The sequence below is a fragment of the Mesoplodon mirus genome (genome assembly GCF_964341445.2).
Source record: "Mesoplodon mirus genome assembly, chromosome: 1".
NCBI lineage: Eukaryota > Metazoa > Chordata > Mammalia > Artiodactyla > Ziphiidae > Mesoplodon > Mesoplodon mirus.
Genome location: NC_138976.1, coordinates 47,189,006 through 47,210,842, shown reverse-complemented (window position 1 = coordinate 47,210,842; position 21,837 = coordinate 47,189,006). Strand labels below are relative to the sequence as shown.

General features: G+C 44.0%; 2 protein-coding genes across 2 annotated transcripts in view; one reads left to right on the top strand and one right to left on the bottom strand.

Moving 5' to 3' along the window:
- The window catches only part of ACO1 (aconitase 1), a 59,881-nt gene extending 45,933 nt beyond the window's left edge, over positions 1–13,948 (top strand). The window contains exons 17-21 of the mRNA XM_082623319.1: positions 680–822; positions 3,301–3,448; positions 7,886–8,008; positions 11,267–11,452; positions 13,031–13,948. Of these exons, the coding sequence (XP_082479445.1) occupies positions 680–822; positions 3,301–3,448; positions 7,886–8,008; positions 11,267–11,452; positions 13,031–13,144 (714 nt within the window). The 3' untranslated portion in view covers positions 13,145–13,948. The remainder of the gene's footprint in view (positions 1–679; positions 823–3,300; positions 3,449–7,885; positions 8,009–11,266; positions 11,453–13,030) is intronic.
- Positions 13,949–17,966: 4,018 nt separating this feature from the next.
- Positions 17,967–21,837, bottom strand: part of RIGI (RNA sensor RIG-I) — a gene marked incomplete at its 5' end in the record, with an annotated part of 43,794 nt that continues 39,923 nt past the window's right edge. Inside the window, 4 exon segments of the mRNA XM_082625134.1 lie at positions 17,967–19,534; positions 19,538–19,831; positions 21,618–21,627; positions 21,629–21,759. Of these exon segments, the coding sequence (XP_082481260.1) occupies positions 19,493–19,534; positions 19,538–19,831; positions 21,618–21,627; positions 21,629–21,759 (477 nt within the window).

Below are 21,837 nucleotides of genomic sequence, written 5' to 3'. Positions count from 1 at the left end.
TCTTCAAAAAGTTTCTTGCCTTGTAAAATCTACTTGACTACCCAATACCCCTGCTTTGACTATCCATTTCATTAAAACCTTTACAAACCCGAGTAGATAATACTGGGGAGAGTTTAGGGAAGCTGAGTTATTTGGCTGGAGTGGGCCTACAGTTTCTCTGTCCAGGGCTTCTGTGTGGCTTTGTAGAGATCCCCTGGTGATCAAGTACCACCTGGACAAAGACTCAGTAAAGTCTGAGGGACTGTCCAGGAGAACATCCCCTGGGACCTGCCATATTTAAACCTTATATCCATAAAAATAAGGGAAACCTTCTCTGAAACTGATGATCAAGGAGTCTGCACTGCCCTGGGTGCAATGGGGAGGACTCCTGCTGTCCTCAGCATCTGAGGCCTTCTCTGGATGTGGAGAAAGAGAATGTCGTTTGCAGCAGCATCCCTGCTGCTTTTGAGGGGATAGTGCCAATACTTCACCCCCCTTCAAGAGTGAGATATGAATATTTTGCATAAATTCACCTCACTTTTCTAAACACCCCTGATAAAACCAATAAAACTAGAATTTTCTATGCGCTGGTATAGGGCTGTCATCTGGTTCAGGTCCATGGACCGCTACCGTTGGGGTTCCCCTGGTGACATGTTGGAGAAAACCTGGGCAAACACTGACTTACTGTGCTCTTTGGTAGACTTTGGATCTTCAGCCCCCTAAATCTATAGTGGATGCCTACGTGCTGTTAAATTTGGGAGATTCAGTAACAACGGACCACATCTCTCCGGCTGGAAATATTGCAAGAAATAGCCCTGCTGCTCGCTACTTAACTAACAGAGGGTAAGTAATGAATAAGGGGGGGAAGGGCCTGAAGGCAGAAATGGAGAGAGTGAGGCCAGTAGTTCTCTTTTCATGAGGTCTCCTTGGAGTCACACTTTGGTTTTTCACTGAACCCTGCGGCTTGAAAACCAATTGCTCTTTCTGTTTGCTGCTTCGAAGCTTCCCTGGGAGAATCCGTCAGCACGTGAACCCCAGCAGGGATGAGGACCTTCTTTTTGAGCAGGTGTACTCATTAGACTCAGCAGTCATCCCTACCCCCAGCTTGGCTGATTGTTAAAGTATAAGGCTCTGCTCTTCACCTGTGGCAGAGCCTGGTTACACTTGAAGCACTCGACAGGTCTAGAACCGGAAATGCACTGATATTTCCTGGTTGAGAGACATATTCTTTACAGAGATCCTCTTCGAGGATTTGCAGTTTACGCATCCATTCAGCAATCCTTCAGTCACATACCAATTTTAACAGGCATTACACCAGTATTATCCACTGTTATTTAATATACCACTATCAATCAATGTCGGTCCCAAATGGGACTTTCCATGAGAGTCGTCTGGGGAGATAAAAGTTCCTGGTTCCCATCCCCACCTCCTGAATCTGCTTCTTCAGGGATGGGGCCCAGAGCCAATCTGAGGAACAAAATTCAACACCTTTTTTTTTCCCCAGTGGGAGAGGACAACTGCCTTGCCCCTCATCTCACTTGCCTGGTGGCTAACCCATTTTCTTCTTGAATTTCCCTTTCTGTCCTGCTCACTCACCTCTGCCTTTTCCTAGTGCACCCTATGGGACAGTCTATTCATTCAGACCAAGAATATTTCATATTCCCCAGAAATGTAAGTGTTGTAAGTTTAAGAAGATAGCCCACATCTAGAGGAGGTGATGCACAGTGGTCTGTGTCAAGATTTTTCTTTAACGCAGGGTAACTACTTTTTAAAAATGTATGGGAACTGCCTATACACAGATACATATTGTGAGATTTTAAAGGGATATATGATTCTGCTTTGAGTGGGAGACCCAAGTCCATCAGCAAGTAGAAAAGGGCAGATGATATTCAAGATGAGTCAGTGAGTCCCTGCTCTTCCACTCACCCACACTGCTCGGGACACATTGCCCACCACCTTGTTCATTGAATGTTCCAAGCATGGCCAAGTACCCTTCTGCCTGAGAGCCTTTGGTTGAGCTGGCTGTTTTTTCCTCTTGGATGCCCTTCCCCAAGATACCCTCTTAGCTAACTCTCTCGCCAAGTTCAAGTCTTCCTCCATGAGTTCACTCCCACCATACTCCTGTTCTCCTTGCCCTGGTCTACCTTTTCTTTTTCCTAAGGTATTAACCACAATCTAGTAACACTTGCGTAGGATGCTCTTTAAAAAAATTTCTTTGTCTCCAGCTTCTAGAACGTAAGTCCTGCAAAGGCAGAGATCTTAATTGGTTTTGTTCATTGTTCACCCAGGACAGGTTGGTGGCACGTAGTTGGTGCTCAATAAAAAGTTGTTGAGTGAATGAATGGGAGAAAAGGCTTCTAAGAACAAACAGAGAAACTAGAGAAACACAAGATTGAGGCTGGAGGAAGAAACTAGAAAATGAGCAGTGACCAACACCTTTTTAGATTGGTGATTATTGATACTCTAGAGAATTGAATGAAAGGAGATATACCTTCCCATAAAAATGCACATGCACATTTTGGACATAATTTCAGGGGTTCATAGACACACTCACCTACTCCTGAAGCCCATTCATAGACTCTCAATCTTCAAATTAGACCTAACTAATAAATCATTAACCACACGCTTCCTAGCATTATAAGAAACAGCCCAGTGAACTGGTCACCATGTTCATTTTAAGATGTTGTTACTCACATTGCAAAGTGTCCTTTCATTGGGATCCACAGACAAGATTCTTCTTTGATTTTAGGACCACCAATAGCTATTCCTATCTGCCTCTTTGGCACTGCCCTGATTTTGATCTTATGAAAATTCTAAGTCATGTTGCCAGTTATGTGTCTTTTCATTGCACTGAGCTCCTGGTAACTAGGGGACAAATTTGAACCTACTTCTGTCTAGTTTATAGAATGTATTTTATGTGTCCCCATTCTTGGCTCCGCCTGACTGGCCTACCCTGAGTATTCCCTTTGCTTCCTTTGTTTTTTTAACCCATTTTTAGTATTTTACCTTTTGTGAAGCTTTATAGGCTACCCTACTGAATCAGTAAAATAAATACTCTTATTAAAGTCCCTCCCGATTGCTCTACTCAGATTTATAAGACTGTAGGTTGCTGCTGGGAGCATACTGATTCACAATCCCACCTGCCACCTCTCACTCTGCCCTCAGTTGAAACTATGGGAACAGCTTTTCTGCCTTGGAGAACAATACTTAGCAGACTTAGAGAAACACCTAGGTTTGTGGGTTTTCTCTTTTCTTGGGGTAAGCCAAGTTTAATCTTCTCTCAGTTCACTAAACCAGCTCCTCTCCTGCTTTCATTATCAGCTTGACTCCACGAGAATTCAACTCCTACGGCTCCCGCCGAGGTAATGACGCCATCATGGCGCGGGGGACATTTGCCAATATCCGCTTATTAAACAAATTCTTGAACAAGCAGGCACCACAGACTGTCCATCTGCCTACTGGCGAAATTGTGAGTATTGTGTCTTCTACTTCATTAAGAAGCCAGAATTTCTCAGGCTTTGGGTGGTTGGATGTTTGCACCATCACTTTCCTTTTGGTCTTATTTTTATTTCACAGCTCATCCTACCTCTTGCTTTGTACAGTCCCTCTTGCCAGGTGTCCATGTATATAGAGTTCATCCTTGATGGAGAGGCCCTTTAAACTGGGAAACCTTTTCCTGCTTAGAGATTCTGCTTCATGCTTTAACTAAGTCTAGTTTCCTAGGAGTTGAGCTTAAAAACCTCTGAGTGAAATTTTGTCAGTTCAGAGTACTTGAAGGGGAAATTCCAGGTTAAGGTGGAGGATATTTATTAATAAATACTATTTTATTGGGTTGGCCAAAAAGTTCGTTTGGGTTTTCAGTAGCCTTGTATGGAAAAACCCGAATGAACTTTTTGGCCAATCCAATATAACTTTAATAGCATTTAATTAATTTACCGAATCACTAGGAAAAGAAGGAATGTAGAGGATTGTGCAGGCCTGCTTGGGTCCTAATGGGAACCATTTGGAGTTGGCATATGACAGCTGGAATTGTCTGTTCACAGATGGCAGGCATATGAGAGGTGGGGAAGCCTGCACTTTAAGTCAGACAAGCCTGGGTTCAAGTCCCAGCTCCACCTCATATCAGCTGTGGAGCCCTCAGCAAGTTATCTCCCTCTCTGAGCCTCATTTTTCTTACTTGAGAAGTAGAAATAATATCTACTTTTTAAGGCTCTGAGGCTTAACCTTGAATGGAATGACACGTAAAACACCTAGCATAGCATCTGGCACAGCAGCAGGTCCTCAGGGTCACTCCCCTTCCCAGTGAATGCTGTGAAACCACATGAAAACTGGCTAAGCTACTTAAGAAATAACCCTCACAAATTATTTTAAAATGATAATGGCTAGATACGTCTGTGGAACTTACTCCATCCCAGGTGCTGTTCTAAGCTCTTTGCATATACTGACTTGTTCAATCCTCATAACAACCCTTTGAGGACGGTACCATAATTCTCCTTGTTTTAAGTTGGCAAGTGGAGCCTAGAGAGCTCATGTAACTCCCTAAGTTCACAAGTCTGAGGAGCTGAGATTAAAACCCACGGAGTGAGGCTCTGTCCGAAGTCAACGTTCTTTACCACCAAACACACTGCCTCACTTGTAACTGGTTCTATGTTTGTAAAGCAAATTCATCATAGATACTCTGATCACCAGGATCCAGCTCAAAGTCAGTGCCCAAGAGATATTTGTTCAGTGAATAGCAGGGAAGATAAACTATTAAGTGAAAAAGATACAAATAAATGGTAAAATCCCCAAGAGATGAAGGGGAAGGACTTGAAGTTACAGACTTTGGAGGCCTCCAGGATACTGACTGTCACAATGAATCTCCCTCATTTACAGCCCTGCCATTGCACAGAACTCCTAGTCGGTTGCTTAGTGCCTCAGCTTAAATAAGGAGACAGAATGAGAGATGAAGAGACATTTGAGTCAGGCCTTGAACTTGGAAGACAGACAAAGAACAGAGGAATATAAAGGACAACAGATAATGCAAAGAGTAGAAGAAAACTAAGGAAAACAACTGCCTCCTCAGAGTGATAAGAGATGATTTTCTGTTGCTGTAAAGTAATCAGAAGACAAGAAAGAGCTCCTTAAAAAAAAAAAAGCCCCTAAAATTTCACAGGAAAAGTTGATTAGTTGAGAATATCTTCCAGAATATAGAAAGACAAAGGGGAAATTAGAAAATGTAAGAAAATTAAAGACTGAACTGAGGAGGGCCAACATCTGACTGAACAGAGATGCTAAAAAGAACAGACAAGATCTGAGAGGAAATTATTAGAGAATTAACACAAGAAAATTCCTCAACTGCAAAATCTGAGATTCCAGATTCAAAGGTCCACTGAGTGCCCAGCCACATGATTAAAGAAGACCCACTCCAAGTGACATCATTATGAAATTAAGACATCAAAGTTGGGAATTCCCTGGCGGTCCTGTGGTTAGGACTCCGCGATTTCACTGCTTGAGGGCCTGGGTTCGATCCCTGGTTGGGGAACTAAGATCCCACAAGCTGCGCGGCACGAACAGCAGAGGTAAGGAGATCTAGAAGCTTCAGAGAGGGAAAAACAGCTTATGTGCATTGTCCTGGGGATCGGACGTGCTCACAGCAAGCCAGGAAACAGACTGAGGAAAGTTACTGGGACCCTAAAATCTGTGTCCCTCATACTTCCAGCCAAGTGAGATTAAAGTAATAACACATTCAGATATTCAAAAACTTTAAAAATACCCAGTCTCAAGAAGCTACTTAGTAAATGTATTACACCAAAACAAGGGAATAAACCAAAAAAAGAGGAAGATGTAGGATCCAGGAAAAAGAAATACAGGGAATCGACAGGATGTTTGGGAAAGAATAGGAATGCACCATGTCCTCAGAGAGCCATCAGTCCACACAGGAATGTTGGGTTCCAGGAGTGACACCCCATGAAAAAGATTTTTAAATTAGATTGCCTGATAGATTTGAATGTCTTTAGAGAAGACTTGTATTGATACTTTAGGCAGTGCATTTGGGGATTAATTAACAGGTAGGGACACAGAAATAGGTGAACACACGTGCAAAAATTTTATTCCAGTGGAAAAAAAAATTTTAATTGCCAAGAAAAGGAAATCAGAGTATATTATGTGGCTCAGCTATAAGTGGCATTTACATAATCAAAACGTATGACAATGATATTAGAAGGCCGCGGAGAGGAGGGGGTGGGGGAGGGGAAGGAGCACGGTGGTTAAAAGAACTAAATCATCAAAGTAGGAAATTCATCATAAAAAAGGAGAAATGAAGAACTGGCCAATTAAATATAATACTTAGGGATACAGAGGCACAATAACAGAAGAAACCACTAAATTTTATGTTTTCTTCAGAAGAGCGGGAGAGTACAGGAGCTGATGCTTTATAAGCTGCTTGCTACTCTCAGTTTGGCTCATGTATGAGAAAAGCCAGGAGCTGGCAATTCTAGACCTGCTTAGTCCCACTCATCTTGGGTTCCAAGACCTGCTTTGCCATGGGATTGTCAGCTTTGCGGTAGTTTTGAAAGCACTTTAAAAAACACACACTCTGGGGCTTCCCTGGTGGCGCAGTGGTTGAGAGTCTGCCTGCCAATGCAGGGGACACGGGTTCGAGCCCTGGTCTGGGAGGATCCCAAATGCCACGGAGCAACTAGGCCCGTGAGCCACAACTACTGAGCCTGCGCGTCTGGAGCCTGTGCTCCACAACAAGAGAGGCCGCGATAGTGAGAGGCCCGCGCACTGCAATGAAGGGTGGCCCCCGCTTGCCACAACTAGAGAAAGCCCTCACACAGAAACAAAGACCCAACACAGCAAAAATAAATAAAATAAAATTACTAAAACACTCAGAGCCAAGCAAATCTACTTCAAAAAAAAAAAAAAAAACCACACTCCCACAGTCTTAATATACAAAGCTACTAATAGATATCTCTGAAAATATCAGGTAGTTTTTTTGTTTTTGTTTTTTTAAACAGTTTCTATATTCATGAGCTCTATCCAGCTAAAGACATACAGAATCCTACCCAGATTTAGGCGATGCCGTGTGACATCAACCACAGTCTCCATCCTTTCACCGCAATAGCAATTTGTGAAAGCCTACTTGAGAATTTGATTAGACACCTTTCTAGAGCTCCTTTCAAATCAACTACTCCTTTTGGACAGATCTTATTTTCTGTCTTAAGTAGCCAGGAGAAAACAATGTTTTATTACTCACCAGCAATGGTATCTCTTTGTGAAGTCTCAGCTCAGCAGAATATTCAGAGTTCCTGTGAGAAACAAATGAATCTATTTGTGTAAGATGTTTCTCATATATACTAAAAGATCCATTAATCCTTTCCTGTCCTTTATTGATTGGTGCTTCCATCAGTGTCTCTACTGTCTCTACCTTGACCTCCATGTAGAAGGGTGACAAATAAGAGTGCATTTTATGTAATTTCCGAACACGTGACCTTCTTTCTGTTTGGCTACCCTTCACAACTGACCATCACTGAGTTTCTGGTACTCAGTCAAAACCCAGGTTTAGGTGGGATTCTCTGCGATAGCTTTAAAATATTTTAATCAATGGAAGAGTTTAAAAAAAAAAACTGATCTAATTTCCTTTTTTTCCCCGATGCCCTAGGATTTGAATGTTTTTCTAAAACTAGGACAATTAGGCATTTCACTTAAGAGTATAAAATTCAATTTGATAGAGGTACATAGATGGAGTTAACTGGAAATTTGTAGACCAGGCAACTGACTGGTTGAGTGTTCCATTGACTCTACGTTGGCTTGGCCGACTACAGACACTTCTGCCCCTGCATGTCCCACCAGGACTCACTGCCCTGTGTCCACATTCTGTGCCTTTACTATGTCTGTAAAACCTTCCTCTTCTCTTCCTCAGCTTGATGTGTTCGATGCCTCTGAGCGGTACCAGCAGGCTGGCCTTCCTCTGATAGTTCTGGCCGGCAAAGAGTACGGCTCAGGCAGCTCCCGAGACTGGGCGGCCAAGGGCCCTTTCCTACTGGTGAGTAGGATGCAGAGACATCCCAGCAGGCAGCTGCCCCTCTGAACCGGAAGGGAAGCTGGGAGGGAGGCCAGAAATAAAATGCTTTGCTTTACTTTCCAAGATGTTGCAGAAGAGCAAAGCAAGCTCGGGAAAGCATGGAATGTTTACTCATCTCCTGCTTCTTGGTAGATCGGGATTTACTTCACTGAGTGAAGGGTAATCTAGAGTTCACCGGCCTCCCTTAGATCAAACATTGCTATCCTGGGAGCTGTGGATCTTTGGGGGTGTCTACAGAACAGTTGGGGGGAGGGTCCTGAAGTCTGTCCATCCAGAAGTGTGTAGTATGTGTCTTCTTTTTTTTTTTTAATGGGGAAAGTTTCATGGTTTTCATAACGTTCTGAGAGGTTAACACCTGAAGTTTATTCAAGGCTCTTGTCCCAGGTGAATGTGAGGAATAAGCTACTGCCCCTGTATCGTCAGGTTCACAGAAGGGAAAAAGTAAGGAGCCTGAGCTTTGGATAAGCTCAGGGAATGCACTTTTTACAGCTGCTTATCACCGCCTGTGAAAAGTCTGCATACAGGCTCAATAGAAAAAGAAGCCCTCTCTGTATGTAGACAGTCAGCTCTTTGGAACCTTCAGCCATTTCAGGGCTTGACCTGCGTCAGGTGTCCCTGTGGGAGGGGCCACGCAGGAGCTTTTACTTCTCGAGCATTTGCTTGCCCTGAAAGCAGGGCACACGCCTGGTGACTGACTTTAATCCTCAGGATAGGGTAGAATAGCTTAGCTGATATCAATTTAAATAACGATGGCTCGAGCAAATCAATGCACTTGGCAGACGCTAAGTAAGTTGATATCCACAAGTACAGTGAAAAAAAAAAATATATATGGCTGTCTGGCAGGCAGTCCTCCAGACACCCAGGCTTCTGAAAAATGTCTTTGAACATCACACCTATTTTTTTTTTAGGCAATCAGTTTGCAGTGGGTGGGGGGAGATGTTCTTATTAGTTGGTAATTTGTTAGAGGCCTGCCTTTTCCAGAAACTGCTGAAAAGAACCTAAGAAATTACAGAAGAAAGGATTTTAGGAAGGGAGCTGGGCGCTGCAGGGAGCAGTCAGGTGGGGACAGTGAGATCTGGGGAATAAGAAGAGACCTGGCACCAAGCGGCTCTCTAGAGGCTCGCTGGGCTGCACCAGCCATGAGACCAAAGAAGGAGCCCGGATACAGCAACAGAGACATCAGTGGTTTTATAGAGGGGGGCTCTTACACATCTGAAGCAAGGTCCTGGGGCAACACCCCACCGTGTGCAGCAAACAGGACACAGCAACAATCTTCCCTCCCCTGGGGGAGGAGGAGGCTACCATTTATAGGGGGGATTGTCAGGTTGGCTCATCAGTTACCAGGGAAACCAGCAGCTGGGGCCTGTGCCTCACAGCCCCTCAGGTTAACCACCACCACTAGAGCAGATGTTTCCCTTTAATAAACTAGCAGGTGGGGCCGTTCTGGCCTAAGGGGCAGGGGGCAAGCACATTCATGTGAGTAGGGCGGAGGTGGAGCAGGGACTGGTCGAGGAGGGGATGTACAAAGAGCAAGAGAACAGCCATCTTGAGGGGCCTGACCATACACGTCTAGACTTCTCTACAGAACTGCTCCGAGTTCTGTCTGCCCAGACAGCCATACACACTTCATTCTATAGCTGCCCAGCCTTGGCCACTAGGCAACCCCGGGCTGTCCTCATGCAGAGAGGGACAGACAGCTGTGATCTGCAGTGCTGCACGACCCTTTACACAGAGCTTGAGACGTGAATGACCTGTGTTTACAAAGATTACCACTTCCCCCAAAATAAGTATACAGTACATACATACATAAATCCATACAAAATATCTACTGTCCTAAAGAATCTGCCCTATCCTCTATAAATTTGCTTTTAAATTTGGAAACACCTTGGGATTTTAAAAAAACACCTGTGCCTGGATCTCATTCCTAGAGATTCTGGTTTAATTGGTAAGGGGAAAGGCCAGGACATAGGGATTTTAAAAGTCTCCCCAGTGATTCTAATATTCAGCAGAGTTTGAGAACTACTGCTCTATAGCCATGGTTCTCCTACCTTAAGAGAATCACTATCTTCTCCCACCCATGCTCCCTGTTAGAGATTCTGATACAGTAGACCTGGGGTAGTACCCGTGAATCTACATTTTTTTAAAATTAATTTTTATTGGAATATAGTAGATTTACAATGTTGTGTCAGTTTCGGCTGTACAGCAAAATTAACCAGTTATACATATACATATGTATAACTCTAAGATTCTGTTCCCATATAGGTCATTACAGAGTATTGAGTAGAGTTCCCTGTGCTATACAGTAGGTTCTTATTAGTTATCTATTTTATATATAGTAGTGTGTATATGTCAATCCCAATCTCCCAGTTTATTGCCCTCCCTTCCCCCTTGGTAACCATAAGTTTGTTTTCTAAATCTGTGACTCAAGAATCTACATTTTTAACAAGCTTCCTGAGTAACGCTGATTCAGAGGATCTTAAAAGTGTACCCTAGATATTGAGACCTTTTAGGGGTATCTTACTATTATATTACAGTTAACTAATATTTAAGGATGGGATATTCTAGTTAATCAAGTATCCTGGTTTATTGATCATTGCTGTACATTGCCAGTTATAGATTACCAGTAAAATGTACTTTATAGGAAGCTTTATATCAAGATTATATTCAATGTAATTTGATCCCTGAAACAGGAAGTATGAAAGCAGCACACAGTAGATAATCATTTACTTTCTCTGTAGTATGTTCTGAAAGTTGTGTTTTTATTAAATCTTTGGTGTCTGCTGATGCACCTACAATAATAGCAAAATTCAAGGGGAAAAATAAATTTTCTTTATGTTTCTTTGTGCTGAGGTTTCCAGATACAGTGGAAGTTTGCTGAGAAATATTGTATCACACAGTGGCTAAGTGTGTGGTTAGACAGATATTGGGTAAACCACTGACTACTGGGGTACAGGGGCACAATAATAGCGTCTACATCGAGGGTTGGGGGAGGGTGGGAGGAGAGTTCATTTCAGCGCCTACATGCTGCCTACACAGTGTAGGCAATCAGTTATGCCTGGCTACTGTGTTATTTATAACTAGGGGGCAACATTTTATGTAAACGATTAATTGGTACTTATGAAGAATTTAGGTGTGAGAAGAGTTTTGACTTACAAAGCCTTTGTAAAGTGTCTATGTAACTAAAGAAAAACTGTCCAAACTACTCTGTTGGCTCATCAGGGAATCAGAGCTGTCCTGGCTGAGAGTTACGAGCGTATTCACCGAAGTAACTTGGTCGGGATGGGGGTGATCCCCCTCGAGTATCTCCCCGGGGAGAATGCAGACACCCTAGGACTCACAGGGCGGGAACGATACACTATCAGCATTCCAGAAACCCTCAAACCACGAATGAAAGTCCAGGTCAAGGTAAGTCGGCGCCTTTCCATGCCAGGCCCAAGCTCAAAGGCCCTGTGTTCATCATAAACCTTGTTAGAAGGAAATCAGTGGGATTTGGAAGGAAAAATAAATCCCTCAGTAGACGTGCTTTAGACTTCGGAGTTCTCCTAGCACCTTTCTGACCTGCCAGCACAGTGATGCCACACTATGTCGGTTTATTATTCATTCTGTTTACTCATAGTTATCAGTTCCATCCTTCCTCCCAAACCCGCCAGCCCCACGGCCTCAGCCCAGAGAACGGTAATGAAAGCTCAGCGATAGGGCATTTTCACATTACCTTAAAAACACCTTTTTAGGGCTTCCCTGGTGGTGCAGTGGTTGGGGGGTCCGCCTGCCGGTACAGGGGGACGCGGGTTCATGCCTCGGTCCGGGAGGATCCCACATGACGCGGAGCGGCTGGGCCCGTGAGCCATGGCCGCTGAGCCTGCGTGTCTGGAGCCTGTGCTCCGCAACGGGAGAGGCCACAGCAGTGAGGCCCGCGTAACGCAAAAAAACAACAAACAAACAAACACTTTTTTAGGGCTTCCCTGGTGGCGCAGTGGTTGGGGGGTCCGCCTGCCGGTACAGGGGACGCGGGTTCATGCCCCGATCCGGGAGGACCCCACATGACGCGGAGCGGCTGGGCCCGTGAGCCATGGCCGCTGAGCCTGCGCGTTCGGAGCCTGTGCTCCGCGGCGGGAGAGGCCACAGCAGTGAGAGGCCCGCGTAACGCAAAAACAAACAAACAAACAAACAAACACTTTTTTAGGGCTTCCCTGGTGGCGCAGTGGTTGAGAGTCCGCCTGCCAATGCAGGGGACACGGGGTCCTGCCCCGGTCTGGGAGGATCCCACGTGCCGCAAAGCGGCTGGGCCCGTGAGCCATGGCCGCTGAGCCTGCGCGTTCGGAGCCTGTGCTCCGCGGCGGGAGAGGCCGCAGCAGTGAGAGGCCCGCGTGCCGGAAAAAAAAAAAGAAACACCTTTTTATTATAAACCTGTGAACAGACACTCAGCCCATCCCTGAGCCTCAGCCCCAGGCGGCCGACTTTGATTAGCCCAAAGGTGAAAAAGACAGTGCCCTGGATGAGGTAAGGATTAAGAACCAGCACCAAGGTCCCAGGGTGACCTAGCTGCCCAGGCAGACTAAGCTGCTGAGCTATGTCCCAGGGTGAGCAGCTGGGCCAGTGCCTAAGGGACAACCTTAACGAAACATCTGCTGACTGCTGACACTTCCATCCTCGGGCAGTCCCTGGAGGAAGTTTAAAAAATATCCCAAACGCCACTACTAGCTACTGCCCTGAGAGGCTATTTCTTTCTCAGGTGTCTCCCACTTCCATCACTTATTCTCTGCAGTGCTTGCTTTACCGTGTAGATCAGTACACTGGGGATCTTGTTAAATAAAACGCAACTTACTGCTCAGCACATCTGGGCTGGGGCCAGCGTGCGCCTGTTCCCGGGGTGTGGACCACACTTGGAGGGGCAGCCTGAGGGCAGGCCGGGCAGGATGCCTCTGGAAAGGGCTGGCTTGCCTCCTCCCTCAGCGATTCTTCTCTGCTTCTTCGTCCTCCCAGCTGGATACCGGCAAGACCTTCCAGGCTGTCATGAGGTTTGATACCGACGTGGAGCTCACTTATTTCCACAACGGGGGCATTCTCAACTACATGATTCGCAAGATGGCCAAGTAGGCCCTGGTTTCCTCGGAGATGGGCATCCTGGCCGCAGCGGGGAAGGAAGCCCAGTGCCTGCAGCCCACAGGCCCTGGCATGGCAGTCGCTCCACCCCAGGCTTTCTCTTCTCTTCCCCTCCCCTCCCCTCCCCTCCCCTCCTTTCCCCTCCCCTCCCCTCCTCGCAGGGGCGCTTCCTGCCCAGGGCGCCCTAAGGTTCCTGTGCCGATGCTCTGCACACAAAATCAGCAGTCTCTACATGCTCTATTTTTGTTAATCTTTTTATCTTTTTCTAGAATTTGGAAGCTTAGAATGGTGGGATTGTCAGTTGTGCCAGGAAGGGAGAGCTGAGCCCTTTACAGTTACTGATCACAGAATATGTTGATTTTTCACTCTTAGCCTGTACTGTTCAGCTGAACACAAATGTCTCCTGTCCGATTTTTGGTTCCTCTGTTACCCTCTGCTCAATGAAACCTTTCCCTTGAGAGTCCTTTGCTTCTGCATACCGTCCCAATGTTAACTGACAAGGCAGAGAAGAACTTTTTCACACTTCAAATCCTAGCCGTGACTGTGATCTCCTCGCCCCGCCTTTTCCTCCAGAGTGAATGATCCAAACACCTCGTGGATGGCTCAGAGGTTGAAATTTTTTGATTATGTACCTTTTGATAGGTCAACACTGAAGAAATATGGAGGTTTCTTTTACTATATTCAAATATTTTCCCCAGAAAATTTTTCATGTATCGAGCGAACTTTAGATGTGGTTTTGGAGAGAGAGATGCAGAACATTTCTAATTTGAATACGATTAAATCTATTTTCAAGGAAAACTTTTTGACTTTGATACTGAATTCTGCTGTGTGTGTGGCCCTTGTTTGGGGATATGTAGAGCAGAGCACATCTCAGACTGCAGGATCCTGAAGCCTGGATGACCTTCGGGTTCTCTTTTTGTAACCACGTCAGTAATATGCAGGTTAAATGGCTGTGTTGAACCTCATTTGGGAGCAAACAAGAAGGTAGCAATAGCCTGGTAGCAGTAGCAATAATGTAGTCTGGTGAATGGATCATAATTTTTTTATTTTCATCTAGGGTATCTGCTCATTTTCATCACTGAAGTCATTTCAGGGCACATGTCTTAAGCTACTCCAGCTGCCATGAAATATCATAGACTGAGTGGCTCAAACATCAAAAATTTATTTTCTCACAGTTCTGGCGTCTAGAAGTCCAAGATCGAGCTTCCAGCAAATTCATTTTCTGGTGAGAGCTCTCTCTCTTCCTGGCTTACAGCCAGCTACCTTCTCACTGTGTCCTCACATGGCCTTCCCTTAGTGCGTGCGCACAGAGAGAAAGCACGAATGAATGAGCTCTCTGGTGTCTTCTTACAAGGGCCCTACTCTCGTGACCTTTTTTTAACCTTAATTACTTCCCTAGAGGTTCCATCTCCAGAGTCAGTGTCGGGGAGGGCTTCGACATATGAATTTTGGGGGGACAACAAACAGTCCATAACAGGGCACCTTAACAGCTTACAAATTAATCTTCTTGTAAGGAATTTTAAGTCTCAACTTTAGCACTCAGGGTTTGTGCGCTGGTCAACATAACACCTAGGATCAAATCCTGTCTCCACCTCTTCCCAGATGACGGACAAGGCAGGTTATTGAGTGTCCTTGCCTCTGACATCCTGGGATCTAGCTTCTGTTCATGAATAAAAATTACAAACAGAACCCTGTTGCACAAGAAAAGCCTGTGACCCTCAAATTAAGATCAATCCTAGCGTAAAAACACTAAGAAGGGCTGAGAAAACAGACGTCTACCCCTTAGCCCTCCATTGTGGAGCGTGGGAGCAGCCTGGTTCCCCGCAATCAGTGCTTATGGGGAAACAGATTCCTGCAGCTATGACTTCTGGAATGGGGTCCCTTCACTTCTGGACTCCCATCCTCTACCTCCAAACACACTACCTTGTTCATTAATAAAATGTCTCAGCCAGTGTCCCATCCTTGCTCTCCACAAGGCTGAACAAATAAACCCCTTTTACCTGGTTTCTCAAGAAGGCACTGGACTGCTTACTCTCCAGATTAGAAGTGTGCTGCTCTATGCTAGTCCCAGCCCCTCCTTCCTCACTATGGGGTTCCCATCTCCTTTGTTCTTAGTTTTCTAAATCCATCCCTGCCTGATCCCTCCTAGGGAAACAAGCGCTCCTTGGTGTGCACAGTGAGTTCACTGACCAACTTTTAATGCAGCAAATAAGCACATGTGTCTGGCTATGGGACAGCCTTTGTGTAAGTGGAGAATAATCTAGGGGAAGGATATATTAGTCATGACTCTTAGTTGTAGTGTTAGAAGCACAATTCAAACAGCCTAAAGCAAAAAAAAAAAAAGAATTGGCTCAAAGAACTTGAAGAACATGGGTGGCCATGGCGGCAGGCTTGATTGGATCTATGACTCAGACAGGTTCCTTCCCTATCGTTTCCCCTCTCGCCCTTTATTTGTGATGGCCTCTTTCTGGGGCAGGCTGTGTGCCGAGGGATATGGCCACCGGCAGCTCTGGGGTCACAGCTAATAATTTGTGGTCGTAGAGATTTGTCTCCCAGTATTCCCTAGGCTAAACACACTGGAAGTTTGCTAGTCACCTAAATGAAGAACCTTATTTTTGGCACAGTTGGCCTTTCAGGGTTGAGTTAGGACAGTGTGGCGCACCCTGCAGGTTATGAGGAGCAATGGAGAGCTGCTTCTGAAAAACAGGAGCCAAGGTTCCACTGGCTGCCTTCTTTGGAAGTTGTTAAATGTCACGACCACAAACAGAATTTAACATCCAAGTAGTTTTTGTTCACCCAGACAGCCTAATCATTGTGCACAAAGATTATATAATTACAGCTGATATTTTTAACAGGTTTAATAATTTGCATCCCCAAAACTGAGATCTACTTTTTAAATACAGATTTGTTGAGTGGCATTTATAGTTTTATTACATAATATAATAAAACAGAGTTACTGGTATGATCCTGAAATTAATACTCCAATTTGGTTCTGGTTGTCTAGTCAGCATCAGGGCTGAGTATCTGCTACTGTGCTTCTACACGATGTTAACAACGTCCCATGAATAAAAGGTGTCCAGGGTCGGGGTATCTGGGAACCACTGGGTTAAACGGGCCTTATTACCACAGAATTGACATAGGACACACAATGGCAGTGTGTACTGGAAATCGCTCATTTGAGGGGAGAGGGGGCAGCAGACAATATAGAATCCTATCTGCCCACAGAACTGCTTTCTTCAGAGCATCTCACAGCACTTGGCTTTCACAAGACACACTTGAGGAAAAACTGACCTGATGGCTTGTTTTTAAATTCAAGTAATAATGTCAGTTTTAAGGGTGGAAATCAGTTTACTGGCCTTGTGACACAATCAGGCATTTGACTGAAAGTGAGTTTTCATTTCAGATGAAAATATCACAAGGTGAGCACTGGTGGGGACCACAGAGTTAACAAGATCCAGTGGTTGTTATCAGATTATATCAGAACCACCTGAGGATCTTTAAAACGTACAACACGTGGCTAGACACACCCTGGCAGGATGTTCTAAGGGGGCTGGGCATGTGCCATGAAAAAGACTCCCCAGCTGGTTCTGAAATGCAGCCTTTGACCTAGAAATCCAACGACCAGCATTTGGACATCAGTTAAGAGTGCGCAATTCTTAAAACCCTACCTACTGGTTTCTTTCATTCAATAAATATTAACCAAATGCCTACTCTCTTCCATGCTCTATGCCTGCAATGGCTTGACTCCAGGCTAAAGTCAAACAAGGAAATTATTTTTCTTGTTTCAGCTTTAGACTGCATTCTTCTGTTGGCTGTACTATTCACCTTCATCCAAATTGAATTATTTAGATACTTACAAGAACTTTTCTCAAATAGATTTCCAGTAGATGTTGTATACATCCTATTGGAGTCCTTAAATAGCAGCATCCAAAAAGGGCAATCACATATACAAAGAGATACTTGTTAGATTGGTATTTATAAGAAATATATATTTGGTCTTTGTCCCTAGTTTCTAGCACAGAGCTACTAAAACCCTTGGAATTTCGTGATAAGAGCAACAAAGTTGTCTCTTGTTATGTTAAGGAGTGACTTTTGGACCACACCTAAGGATGGGGGCTGGTTACCGGAAAACCAACCATGTAATTAGAGGGTTAGACCTTTCAGTCCCATCCCCGGACCTCAGGGCAGGGGAGAGGGGCTGGAGGTTGAGTAAATGACCAATGGCCAATGATTTAATCAATCATTCTTACGTAATGAAACCTCCATTAAACCCAAAGGACAAGGTTCAAAGAGCTTCCAGGTTTGTGAACACGTAGAGATTCAGAGAAGACACAGAAACTCTGAGCCCCTTCCCCAAACCTTACCCTATGCATCTCTTTCATCTGGCTTCTCCTGAGTTATTTCCTTTTATAATAAACCGATGATCTAGTAAGTAAAAGGTTTCTCTGAGTTCTGTGAGCCTCTCTAGCAAATTAAGCCCACAGAGGAGGTTGCTGTAACCTCTCATCTGTGTTCAATTGGTCAGAGGCACAGGTAATAACAATTTGGCTTCTGAAGTAGGGAAGAGGCGGGGCAGTTTTGTAGGACTGAGCCCTTAACTTGTAGGGATCTGACGCCATCTCCAGGCAGATAGTGGCAGAATTGAGTTGAATGGTAGGACACCCCGTTGGTGAATCGATTGGTGGTGCGGGAACAAAGTCCATATTAAAACTGGTGACCAGAACGTTAATACTCTAATAAAATATAAATGGAAAATGAATGAAACTTAGCAAGGAACTTGGCTTAAATAACCCATTTTATTGTGTCTTACTAAGAATACTATTAATAACCATTATCAAACAACTACTTTGTATATCAAGTACTTATATGTTATTTCAGTTAAAAACTCTCCACTAACCCTTACAGGTATGTATTATCCTTGTTTCATAGATGAAGAAAATTAAGCCTAGGAGAAGTTATGTAACTGGCAAGTTCTCTGACTCTCGTCAGATCAAAACGAGGAAGAGGTGGCTGCAGCAGGTCACCCCACTGATGTCCAGGACTGATCTGGGGGTCTGGGTGGCCTCCTGGACACCAATAAGCCTTCAGATATAAATAGGTGCTATCTGAAAAGAGTTATGCGACCCCTTATGTTGAGCATATTAACATTTTATGATGTTTGGAGGTTTGTTTAAGCCATTGATGGTCCTAGTGAATTACAAACAACTAATCTGAATCTGTTTTAGGAAGATGCTTAAATTACTATAGAGGCTATCCTGAGCGGAACATAAAATACCTTGGCCTGGATGGAGACAGGAAAACTCAGGTAGTTGTCTCCATGTCTGGAAAACCCCAAACTAAGCTCTGGAGCAACAGCAAGCCTTGTTAAATGACACAGGAATGCCATTTGGATATGTATTCTAAGTTTTGAAATAGAAAGGACAGCCAAATTAAACTGCCCCTTCAGTATCATCCAAGGGACCTACCTGAGAACAGAGTCCAAATGTTGACCGTTAACTATTACTGGAAAATGGCTTGAAATGACCATTCAAAGGGAACAATGGCACAGGATAAGAAAACAAATTAATCGGTCAAGATGTACAGTAAACCAAAAGAACAGAAATCAACTTCTCAATGAGTACTGTATTATTTAAATGCCCCCATTACTAAAAATTGTCCACTGTAGAATTTTAAGATCAGAAGCCACACATAGAGAACACAAGTGTATGTGACTATTATGCCTATGTATGTGTATATATACTGAACCTTTGGAATTACCAACGTGTAAGGGATCAGCAAAAAGGAGCCAATAGAAAAGACTGGGGTAGAGTTAGAAGCGCTAGTGGCCAAAAGGGAGTTCCAAGAAAGGAGTATTCAACAGGGCCAAAAGCAGCAAAGAGGTCAAACAGAGGGAAGGACTAAGACGTGCCCAGTGGATTGGGCCACCAGAGTCGCTGGTGACCTTGACAAAAACAATTTCAGTAGATTATTAAGGGCAAAAGCCAGTTTACAGTAGGTTAAGGAAAGAAAGGGAAGCATGGAAAACCTTTCAACATTCCATTCACTCATTCATTTATCTCAATGTGTACTGAGTGGCTAGCGGTGCACACTGGCAGTGGGTTCTGAAGGGAAGAAGGGCAATAAGTTAAGCCTTTTTCATTTTTCCCAAGCTCTACTGACCTACAAAGTGATTCACTGAGTGCTGTGATTCATTCACTGATGTTTTATGTAAGTGATACAGTACAAACTGCTGAAAACAACAGAAGTTAAGTGATATATACTCAGTACAGTACAAGCTTTAGGGAAAATATCTTGACAGTGGTACAAGTGATTTGTGATTCACCCACTGGTCTAATTTCTTCTTCACTCAAGGTCACCCATTCCCTGCAGACTGAGGTCCTGAGCTCAAGTGGACATTTCTGCAGCATCAAATGGGATCTTCTCAAAATGAAAGTCCTTCCACTTTGCATACAGTGTCTGAGCTCCAGTTGCAACATCTTCCACCACAAAACTTTCAGTCTTTATAACTATAATCTCAAATACCTTATACTTCACATAGATTCCCCAGTCATAGCTGCAGTCCTCCCTGGCACAGAAGATCTTTGCTCTCTTCTCAAAACTCCCAAAGCTCTTTGGTTTGGGGTGTAACTTACTCACAAAATGCTCCCTGAAAGCGACTCCAACCATAGTGAAATGGCATTCCTACAGACGAAAGGATCGAATAGCATACAAAACAGAATGTTAGAACCAGAACATAATTGTGATTTAAAAAAAAGAAAACTCCACAATAATCAGAGATGACGAGAAGGCGGGATCCCAATTTTTTTACAGATGGAGTAAGAAGGAAATGTGGATTTGCCTCAAGGCCAGAGTAGAATCCACGCAGCCTGACCCCCAGTGACACAGGTGGAGGTGGAGGTGCAAGTGAGGGGACAGGGGACACCTCATGAAGGGGAGGACTAAGAAGTTTCCAGGCAACCCGGCTCCCCAAAATAGATACTCCTTATTAATTCAGAGACAAAGGGGTATTTATTGAAGATCTGTGAAGCCTGAGTTCACCAGAGGCCCTGACAGGAAGAATCCAAAGGATACAGAGAACAACAACAAAGGGTCAATGTGTATCTGAAGAGGCTCAGGGACTAATGTGTCCACTGGCCCCGCCCCCAGTCAACGTTAGAATAAACCTGAACAAACACCACAGTGCACAGAACAAACGCAGACCCTACATACCAGTCCCTCGGGAAAACATAGTCTAAAAGGGCCATTTCAACAGAAGATCACCCAAATTGGAGCTGAAAGGACCTTCCTTTTACTGCTAAAGAAAAAGACTCAGAAAGGTATGGGAACTTGCCAGTATTACCCCTAATACGCTTCTTGCTCCAATGTTGGACTGATTAGAGACTCAGCTTTCTGAAGACTAAACAGAACCCTAAAGTAATAACTCGTCATCTGACCCGGCCCAGGCCCTCCACCCTCCCCAGTTGGCAGCAATAGTTACATCCAATTTTTGTCTTTGGAGATTTTTCTAACCCTTATCTAAGAGTTTTAGAAAGCTAACCTACAGATGTCATGTTTTTTTTTTTTTTTTTTTTTTGCGGTACGCGGGCCTCTCACTGCTGCAGCCTCTCCCGCTGCGGAGCACAGGCTCCGGACGCGCAGGCCCAGCGGCCACGGCTCACGGGCCCAGCCGCTCCGCGGCATGTGGGATCCTCCCCGACCGGGGCACGAACCCGCGTCCCCTGCATCGGCAGGCGGACTCTCAACCACTGCGCCAGCAGGGAAGCCCTGTCATGTTTTTAAAATAAGGAGATTTTGCTTCCATTGTAAAAGTGATCCATATCCCCAAAAGAAAGTTTAGAAAACATAAAATAGTAGAAAGAGAAAAAATCATGGTGTCTCACTGCAAAATATTAATACATTTTAGTATACTTCCTCTAGCCTGTTTTTGTACAAACATACGTGATTTTTTGGTGGTGGTGGTGGTGGTATTGCTGCTATTATTTTGCACTGCTATGATCATAGCATATTTACTACTTTCTATCCTCATTAATTTTCCCACTTTACCATTAGTTTGTAAGAAGTTTTTCATTATACTATATAAGCTTCCTAATCATTTTGTTTAATAAACTTTATTTTGGAGTAATTTCAGATTTACACTGAACTACAGGTTTTACCACTTTTTCTAATAATATTCTTCATCTGTTCTAGGATCTAATCCAGGATACCATGGTGCATTTAGCATAACCATTCTTTGTAATGGCTACATAATATATAATTAAGTAGTTGTGCAGCAATTTTTAAGCTATTTCTTTATTGCTGAACATCAAGGGTTTCTTTTAAACTTTTTAGCCTTTTAAAAATACATGGACCATGGCCATGATAACAACAGAATAATAATATTCTTACTATAAATATCTCACTGATAGATAATAAGCTTTAATGAGTGCTAAAAAATGACCCAGTGCTATTTGTTAAAAAGACTGCCTACCTCCATCACTCATATCAGCTGTATAACATGCAAAGGTTTTGCACTTTCTGCAGAGCAGTTTTTTATTTTCCTTATCAAGCACAGGTTTTGCTTTTCCTTGATTATCCCTGATGAATTTTTCATGAATCTGTATCTGGCAAACCTAGATGCAAAAAACCAAAACAAACAAACAAAAGAACCTCCTCAAATATGTAATTTGAGTATAACTAGGATATATATA